This window comes from Hypomesus nipponensis, chromosome 22 (assembly GCF_054491055.1).
Source record: "Hypomesus nipponensis isolate SF chromosome 22, ASM5449105v1, whole genome shotgun sequence".
In the NCBI taxonomy this organism is placed as follows: Eukaryota; Metazoa; Chordata; class Actinopteri; order Osmeriformes; family Osmeridae; genus Hypomesus; species Hypomesus nipponensis.
Genome location: NC_140382.1, coordinates 10,329,421 through 10,338,927, shown reverse-complemented (window position 1 = coordinate 10,338,927; position 9,507 = coordinate 10,329,421). Strand labels below are relative to the sequence as shown.

Sequence of the window (9,507 nt, the reverse complement as noted above, 5' to 3'; positions counted from 1 at the left end):
GTCTATTGTCACTGGTTCATTCAACTAACGATTCCTCATCTTGCGTATGCTGAAATAGTCAACCTGTGGTTTCATTTTCAGAAAGCCAGAGAGCATTGAGACACGGGTAAGATAAGGGCTCATTTTTATTGCATTACATTCATAATGTCTGTAGATTGGTCTGAATGGATACAGAAATGTTTTTGCCATGCCTTGAAATTCCTTACAGGCACATACAATGAACCAGATATGATTATATCACAGGCATAGGAGCACAACTACAGCAGGTCACATGTTTAAAGCTGAGAATCAAAGACGTGATGCCAGAATGTTCTTGGTGTTGTGGTGCAGGACTAGTCCCTCCAGAAGCCTCTGTTGTGACAAAGCGCCTCTATGAGTCTGGCCTGCAGTATCTCCTTTGAGCGGTACATGGGGAGCAATAGTAGAGAGTGGCAGGTCAGAGCTTCTGGGAAATGGTGTTCGGAAAAGTTTGCTTGGTTTCGGACCCGCATTCGGATCTGGTCCATACCCAAGATGGGCACCCGAAGACAACCTGTAAGGAACACTGGCAAAGAGAGAGACAGATATGGCTACAATCTGAAGAAAAAAAAACCTTTGTACAGTTTGTGGATCTGGAAAACAGTGCCGGTCAAAAGTTTTGGAAACACTGAGTCTTATCGTTTTTCAGTACCTATTGTTTTGCATGTACCTATTGTTTATATGCAACAAAATCTGATATTTGGATAACTCATTTTATATATACATGTAAGTTAAATGCCCTACAGATCTTGATTGATTGAAATCAGGCATAAAAATTAACAAAAATGGTGCATGTATCTCTGTATATTGATGAAAGGCTAGGTGTTTACGTACATTTGACAGGCACCGTAGCTCTAAAGCAGCAGCAAAGCTCTGTATAACTCATATAAAACTGAGTCAGAGTCATAATGCAGTCTTATTGTACTTACATAGGAAAGCTCTCTTTTTCTCTTCGGATAGTTCTTCAAACACCTCCCAAAATATAACAATGGTTGGATGGACTGCATTGTACATTCCTTCGTAAACGGTGTTCTAAAATTGGGAGAAAAAAACATATACTCAACATTCTACACATATCATAATTAGCAAAGCTGACCATGGCATCATCATTAAACCTATACATCTATTGCTTCTCTGGCTTTAGAGGTATGAGGACCTGTTTGAGTTTCTCCCAATCGTAGTTCTCAGAGCCAACCATGACCGCTCTCAGTTCCTCAGGCCTGAAGAGCAGGGCCGCATCCTCTTCACACACAGTGAAGAAGCCGCGCCGGAACTCTGCAAACACACCCTCCACCGATTTGTTGAAGACGTGGTTCACATAGGCTTCAGAAAACTCCATCCTGGCAATGGTAAAGTATGGTATAAAGACGTTTTACCAAGAACAGAAAAAGTTCAAATGTATCATTCTTTAGCCTTATGTTGTGAGGTTCTTCTTCAAAAACTTACTTGTTTTCACCTGTGACCAATTTCTCTGGTTCTTTGGAATCAAGTTCAACCCTTGTGTTGTCCCATATCACCTGTTATTGTGTATAAAGGAAACAATGAAGACTGTTATAGTTTAGCTGTTATAGTTATTGTAAATAAGATAATGTTCCTGTTAATTTTTTTAACTGATAATCTGACGCAAAAGGCAAAATCACGATTTGTATCCTCATTTCTTCATGAAAAGAAATTTGTTCACAAAAACACCAAAATGTAATTACGTAAATGGGATTAGGCAGTGATATTATGTAAATATATCGATTTAAACTATGCTGCTACTAGTATGCTACTATTTCAACCTACAGTCAAGGCCATAAGTTTTGGTAATGACAAATGTTTTTTTTGCGGTAAAAATGTTCAATATGCAAATAGTCCATTATTTACAGTCTGCTCTTAAAATCCAGTCAGAATGATAAAGTGGTTTCACCAGGCTAGAACTATTTCACTTTCCCCTGTGCTGATGATATGACTTACTGAAATTATGTTAGCAGTCATTTTATGCCAAGGCCCAGCAAGCTTTGCAAACACAAAATGTATGTCGCTCCCAATACTTTTGGCCACGGCTGTACAGTCACAATCACAATACTCACTGTGAATGTCATGTCCAAGTTTTTAACAACATCGTCAGGGTAGTCTAGGATGTCCTTCAAAATCCTTCAAATACATAAGATATCTCAATTTAGAGTTTAGTAATCAAGAGTTAAAAATGTATTCCTACAGTATCTCTTCTACATTACCAGTATTTGACAAGAGAGGACTTTGTTAACTTACTGTCCATCAGAGCTGAAATCTATCAGATCCTCCAAGGAGGGCTTGTTGTTCAATAGCTTCTTAAAAAGGGCCAATGGGAAGGGCAGGTGGACAACCATGTTGCCGTGTAAGGCCAGCCCACATAGAACCCCAAACAAGAAGTACCTCTTCTCTTCTAGTATGGGCTGTGAATAAAAATGTTTTATAAACTTCTTAATTTATTCACAAATAATAATAATTAAGTTAATTAATCCAAGTGAGCTCAAAGTACCATTAAAAGAGACAGCAAATTCGGTAGATTATGTTGCTGCAGTCTGCAAGATCTTTCATGATATCAGGTAAGAAATGTTTGGAAGCGGGAGCTAATGATGAAACCCCCTGTAGGCTACCTGTTCTGAAAGTGAGGCCTTACCATCGCAGGAAACCAGGCCAGCGTTTTGTTGTGATTGTACATGAACATCTTAGAATCAGGGTCCAGCAGGCTATCTAACACGTGGAGGAAGAAGTCCCTTCTGTACACATCTGACAACTGTGAGTCACCATCAAAATACACCTGAGAAAATTAAAGCGGTGCACAACATCTGTGTTAATCCACAATTCTATCATCCCTCCCTTCTTTTGGATAGCCATAGACACCTCATGTTTTAAGATTTTGTGCAGAGTAAATAATCAGTCGTACTTACTACAAGGTGCTTCTTGAAAGTACTGGGATCTGCAACATTCAGTTCTCTGAAAGTGTCTTCAATGAGTGATGCTCTTCTCAGCCTCAACTCAAAATAGAGAGAGGAGGAAGGCTGGGGTATTCCAAAAGGCCACATCCCATTCTCATGGTTGCCTTCAAGTTGTCCCTGCAATCAATTCACACAATTTTAATCCTTCACATTTACCCATCTGTCCTCATACTGTATGACATCAGAGCTGTGATGGAGCATCCGGTCACACAAAAGCCTTATAATCATGAGAAACATGACTGACTTACCTGTGAGAGATATGCAGCAACATTCAGAACCAATTGCTTGCTTTGCACATTCATCACAAACGGGTAACGGCAAATGATGGGTAATGATATCCCGTCTAATTTCTAGAAAAAAACAACATTTTTCAATCTGACAACCAAGATCTCTTATGTTCTCTACCATAAACACAATAATGAAGATTAATGTTGTTTTCGCTATCTCTGTTACACTATTACAGTATAGTACTGTACATCCTAATACAAATATATAATTGAACCAAGCAATACTTGCTTGGTTCAATTTATCTGCTCTATTTTAATGTATGTATGTATGTTAAGATAAAAGCATCTTCTCAATGTGTACATTGTACAAATGTATTGTAAAATATTTACCTTATTTTTTGACCACAAATGCCATCGTTTCACATCTTCCTGCAGGTATTGGGAACTGAATACAACATCCTCCATACAAAAGGCACTGCCTGGAATGTTAAGTGTCCCTCCAGCCTTCTGGGTTGCCTAAAAAGTTGCAGAAAGAGAAATCCCAAACTGAAAATGACTCATCAATGGCATTCTGAGTAAAGGCGGTAGGAGTATTGGCTGTGTACACTGACTGTGAAGAGATGCTGGAGTACATCGAGAAGGTCTTTGACTCCTGTTGTGTGGGAAGTAATACTGAGGTTCCTTAGAATGAATGAAAGGGTGTCCTTCCACACCTTTATCTGCTTGACCAGAGTAGATGGCTTCAGTGAAGACCACAAGTCTCCTACCATGTGGTTGGGGGGTGGAGGGGGATATACTGTTTAATACAGAAGCTAAATTCACAATAAAATGACTGAATGATTATAACAATAAAGGGTCAATATGAAGACAAATATAACAAATAAAATATTTTTATAAAAAGTAATTTGTCAGGGAAAAATTTGAAAATACAACTTGATTACCTCAACAAATTTGCTTTAGTGTACATTTAAAACACTAAACAGAGATGTTTCCTCATAACCAACATGGCTGTAGACCATTTTAGGTCGATTGACAATGACCTCACCCAGGATCTGGAGCTTGTTGGGATGCAGTCTTAAGATGGCGGCCGCAACGGCCACAGGGAGTTCTATGTCTGTGACCTGGTTTGGCTTAACTGTGGCCCTTAGGAGCTCTGAGAGGACAAGGTACACTCTCAGGCTCTCCACACTAAAAGGGTTCTCATTCAGGGTAGGAAGCAGTGAGTGCAGGACCACAGTTTTAATCTAGAGCAAAGGGGGTTACAGTATGTCTAGATTTAATTGGGTTATTGACCACCAGAGTACAGGTCAGTTCAGGTAAACAAATACATATTAAAGGCTGACTTGGATTACCATTAAACATATAAGGTAAAAATGTTCCCAAAATACCTCAGCCAACACTTTTTCCTTTTTCGCCAGCTTCTTGAAAACCTTTCTTGCAAGTGACAAGTCCATACCACTATATTTTGAAGAGGTTTGGTAGTGCTTGTTGCCGCTTATAAAATCATAATAAAAAATATATAATCATGGAACAATAAAACAAATTGTTTGAAACAATATAATAAATTAAATAATAAGAGTAAGATTGAATGTAAGAATGCAGGGAAGGACACTAACCTTTTTTCTAGGAAACTTTGATTTAGACAGGAAGAAGAGGAGAACTTTGCTTTGATTTCCCTGAAAAGATTATGTTAATTTAAATGTAGTTGACACGTTAAAATATGTTATTATATACTGTACATATATGAGAGACAGTGACTGTATTAGGGCAGGAAATGTAGGAGAGAGACAGGGGAGGACATACTGGAAATGACCATGTTCCCTGGAAATTGAATCCAGGCCCCTGCAGAAAGGCTTAACTTGGTGAGCACCAGTCACCTCAGGTGAGCAACCAGTCACCTCAAAACACTGATAAGTTTCTGTTTGAGTGTTGGTTTTCGAGAGGAAAAATAGTTATTTTGAGTTTTTAAATGGCTCTTACTTCTGTATTCTTTTCCAAGATTTTGTGTCACATTTAGAGATCCATTCGTCGACCCTTCCGTCATCCAATGTTTTCTGTCTCACCTTAATCACACCCTTTAAATTTAAGTAGCATTTGATTATAATGTACATTACAAAGCAGCAACAATGATAATATTGTTGACAGTTGTTATTTCTATTTTTAATACCTGTGCAGAAGTGGTCATTGCAAAGGAATGGTTTCCTCCTGCAAATATACGTTTGATTTTCTGGTCATCACTCTCTGAAAAGTAAAATAATTGTCTGTGGATGGATGGAGTATCATTATGCTATTGGTATCAGAATCAGATGGTGCTCTGGAAGTCTTAGTTTTAACAGTTAGTAAAGTTTAGATTCTACCAAAAATGTATACCCTGTGATATCTGTACTGGCAAAGGCACAGACTGGTCAGTCAGGATTCCATTTCCCAGCTGCCCGTGCTCTCCATGTCCAAAAGAATATACCTTGGCGGAGCCCACAAATGCCAGCGTGTGATGTCTAATGTTGCACAGAAGTAACAAAGTTAAAGTGAAACCCCTGTGGTATTATAATGTATTGATACAATCCAACATTTGAGGTCAGATTTCTCTCAATACATTGCTCACTCTGTACTCTGTGCAGTATGTTCTAAACACTGTAATATAAATGTTATGACTTAGTGATTGGTATTATAAAGGATCATGGAAGGAGTGTTGCCTACCTTCCACAAGCTACCTGAGTGACCTTTGACCCCCAGAGTTCTGCCACCACCCGAGGTCGGTGTTCATCTGTCTGAGTGTTGTGACCCAGCTGCCCATACCGACCGCCACCAAATGTGAACACCACACCTCCCTACGGGCAGACAAAATATTACTTAGATTATAATTAACTATATCTTGCAATGTAAATTATGTTGTTGGGGGACATAAATACATACTGCATTTGTTTCAAATAGTACAGAAGGGGGGGCCGTTCTCAGAGAATACAACCTTTGTCAGAATGACAGTATGATCTTTTCCACAAGAGATGGAAACTGTCTTCTTTCTGTCAAGCAATGTGACAGGAGTTGGGACATGTCTGTCTAGTAAGCAACACAAACAGATTTTCTGTTAGGCAAAAAATTACTTAACACTTATGCAGACCCCTGACCAGCATCTGCAAGGGAGGTCTCATCACCAAACTCCAATCTCCATTATGTGTTTGTGGCTGAATGGAAGCAAATTCCACACTGATGTCTATTGAAAGGCTGGCCCAGAAAAGTAAAGGCAATTCTAGAAACCAATCCATATTACAGTAATGCCCATGAGGTTCAACAAGTAGGTGTCCACATTCAGCGAGGTGTCCACATACTATTGGCCATGTATGTGTATATAACCTCTACACACTCACTGTAAACAGAGTGTGAGAAGTAATCATTGTCATTGTCACCACTTACCAGTGGTGTCCCCTAGCCCCAGCTGGCCACAGCTGTTCCTGCCCCAGGTGAACACAGCTCCAGAAACTGAGAGGGCGATGCAGTGGTCCCCCCCAGTGGTGACCTGGATCAGGGGAAGTCCCGACAAAGAGTGCAGGACCTGGGGGGGGCGGTGTCCACCTGTGTCCAGGTCCAAACCCAGCTGGCCAAAAGTGTTCATTCCCCATGTAAATACCTGCCCATCTAAAGAGGAGGGAGACGTTAGCAACTAGTCTCACCATAACACAAGTATTCCTATGACCACATTTTTTGTGGTAAATATCATACTATAATACCAGGAATCTCTGTGTGTGTCTGTTGCTTGATTATCTTGCGAATCTGGCACTGTGTGAAGTTTACATGTAGCAATTGTATGGCTCTGGACCCAAGGACATGCAGTGAAGTGTGTGAAGTTTGAATTAATTTTTGCTTTTGCGAAAAAATAAATAGGCGTGTAGATGCATTGTACCGAGGGATCCAGCCATGGATTTCAAAAAACCCTCATCCAATCTTAAAATACCCTTAGTCTCAGCTCCTAATGGTAACTGAAAAGGCTGCTAACGTTATTTCTTGCAAGCGCAAATTGGTCATCCAAACATTTACACACAACACAGTATGAAGATGAAATGTGGTAGGTGTATTGTTTGTCCTACTTGCTGGACAATTTTTCAATTGGCAATTCAAAAGAAAATTGAGCATACTGTCACTACCCAACCTTTTTATCACTAGCTGAATCACGGGCATGGGCATCATGGGTAATACTATCAAACTATAATTCCAGATATTGTAATCACCTGCCATACCACGGACACGAACATTACACTAGTAATTTAAATGCATTACACCAAACTAGAAATGTTGAATGAATTGAGGCAGGGTGTATGTGAGGAATATTTGTAGGCCTACATTGATGGGTCTCCAATAAAATTATAGTATATTCTTTACCTTGTGTCAGGGCAATTGAATGCTGGTCGCCACATGCAACTTGAGTCACTTGAGTGTTGCACAGTTCTTTTAGAGGCCTGAAGAAGACAGAATACAGGCAGCTAAGTATGGCGCCACACCATTTAAGTGAATATGGATTTACAGTATTTATAGTGTAATCTGTCAAAATGGTGAGTTGGCTATTATATAGCATAAAGGACTTGCCTCTCAGACTCACAAACATACTGACCTGACAATGTTAGACGACTCCATGATTAGAACCTTGCCTTCCTCAGACAGTAAAACAGCAAAATTGTCACCACAACTCACTGCATGAATCTTCTCCTCACAGTTCACACTCTCTAAGGATAGATAGGCCTACAATGTCAATTACCTACCATTTTTTCAGGGACACACATCATTTTCATCAACATATATTTACATACCATGATCTATCTATCTAAATGAAGGCAAAAAAACGTAAGCTTACTCAATTTTGCTGTGTACCTTCTTCCATCTTTGTCCTCTCGAATCCGAACAATCGAAGCTTTTCCATCAGTCCTGACGAACGCGACCGCGCTTAGACCTGCGGAGAGGTCCCTAACATCGGATCTTAAATTTGTAAAATTAATAAAATTATTCTGATTGATTGGATTTGAACCATCCAACTTCCTTAAACCGAAGCCATAATTAGTGTCTTCTCCCCATGAAAACATAATTTAAAGTATATTCAAAATATTGAGGTAGGTGCACTGTTCAGTTTCCACAGTCTGAATGAGCTCTGAAGATAACTGCCTATATATTTCCGCATTTACGTAAAGGCAGCAACAAAGCAAGAAACGAAAATGAAACTTGATTAGGATATGGTTTACTCGGAACAGAAACTCAAACACAATCAACCGGTTTTGAGCAGCATGGTTGAGGGCAGTGCTATCTGTTTTGTTGACAGAACTAGAATGCTCAGAAAATGAAAGTGATTCTTAGTGTCGGTGAAAAACCGACCGGGAGTGTAGTTTGGAGTGTAGTATAGTGTGTGTGTGTGTGTGTGTGTGTGTGTGTGTGCTGAAGATAAGGAAGTCGTGGATGGAGAGGGGATTGCTTATATTAATGTTTATGGCTGTTACTGCTGTAAATTGGTTAATTATTTCTTTGTATTTATAAATGTGGAAACGAAAGTTGGCTAGAACAGTTGGCTAGAACAGTTGTCTTGTCTAGTACATAGACTTGTATTTTAATTTTTTTATTTACCTTTATTTAACCAGGCAAAATCCTTTAAGAACAAATTCTTATTTCCAAGATGGCCTGGCAAAAAGCAAAAGCTTTTTGAGGGTGAGGGGGCTATGGAATAAAAATCTGGTTAAAAGCATAACGGCACACAACTACAGCAGTACAACATACAGAAGGGAATTTGTACATAGGGAATCAGAGCATATAAAAATGTAAAGCACAAGAACACTAAGCAAGACAGAGACTATTTACATCAGACACCAACCACAATCAAGACATAGACTGACTGGCAGGAATGAACAGAGGATGCAGGCAGGTGAAAAACAGACAAGGCAACATTGGTGCAACAGTAGGACTAAACTAGACAATTGGCAACAGATCATACAGACAGACCATGGGGATGAATAGACAAGACAAATCGATATGGTAGTGGCCAAAAAGTGAGTCTAACTGAACATTCTTGGGGAAATATATAATTTATCCAAATGTGGAATTATTTAATTTTTGTATAAACCGTAGAGTATGCTACCCAGCTGACACAGCAACGTTGTGACAAGATATATCTTGTCGAACCTGGCTCATAGTACTAGTTTTTTCATACAATAATTTTTCCAGATTTTTGCTACATTTGACACCAATCCTAAATGGGTAAACTAGCATCGAGAGATGGGTGGACGATAATGGGGCCCCTTACTTATAAAAAAAAAAAAATGTCGGCC

At 39.3% G+C, this 9,507-nt stretch overlaps 1 protein-coding gene across 3 annotated transcripts; it reads right to left on the bottom strand.

Moving 5' to 3' along the window:
* Positions 1-107: 107 nt before the first annotated feature.
* On the bottom strand, positions 108-8,339 carry LOC146236434 (putative E3 ubiquitin-protein ligase HERC3). 3 transcript variants are annotated; one of them, XM_084687883.1, is made up of 23 exons: positions 8,052-8,339; positions 7,812-7,923; positions 7,583-7,659; positions 6,620-6,841; positions 6,174-6,265; positions 5,906-6,036; positions 5,579-5,703; positions 5,376-5,449; positions 5,189-5,283; positions 4,825-4,884; positions 4,597-4,702; positions 4,254-4,452; positions 3,820-3,971; positions 3,599-3,724; positions 3,230-3,331; positions 2,934-3,098; positions 2,663-2,803; positions 2,272-2,435; positions 2,091-2,154; positions 1,465-1,535; positions 1,175-1,358; positions 948-1,050; positions 108-544 (listed from the first exon to the last, which is right to left on the bottom strand). In XM_084687883.1, the coding sequence occupies exons 1-23, from the start codon at positions 8,275-8,277 to the stop codon at positions 333-335; spliced, it is 3,003 nt and encodes a 1,000-aa protein (XP_084544009.1). In that variant the 5' UTR covers positions 8,278-8,339; the 3' UTR covers positions 108-332. The 3 variants fall into 3 exon arrangements, with proteins under 3 accessions (XP_084544009.1, XP_084544010.1, XP_084544011.1); XM_084687884.1 differs by lacking the exon at positions 8,052-8,339 and having other exon boundaries at positions 7,892-7,911; XM_084687885.1 differs by lacking the exons at positions 5,579-5,703; positions 5,906-6,036; positions 6,174-6,265 and having other exon boundaries at positions 8,052-8,338.
* Positions 8,340-9,507: the final 1,168 nt, after the last annotated feature.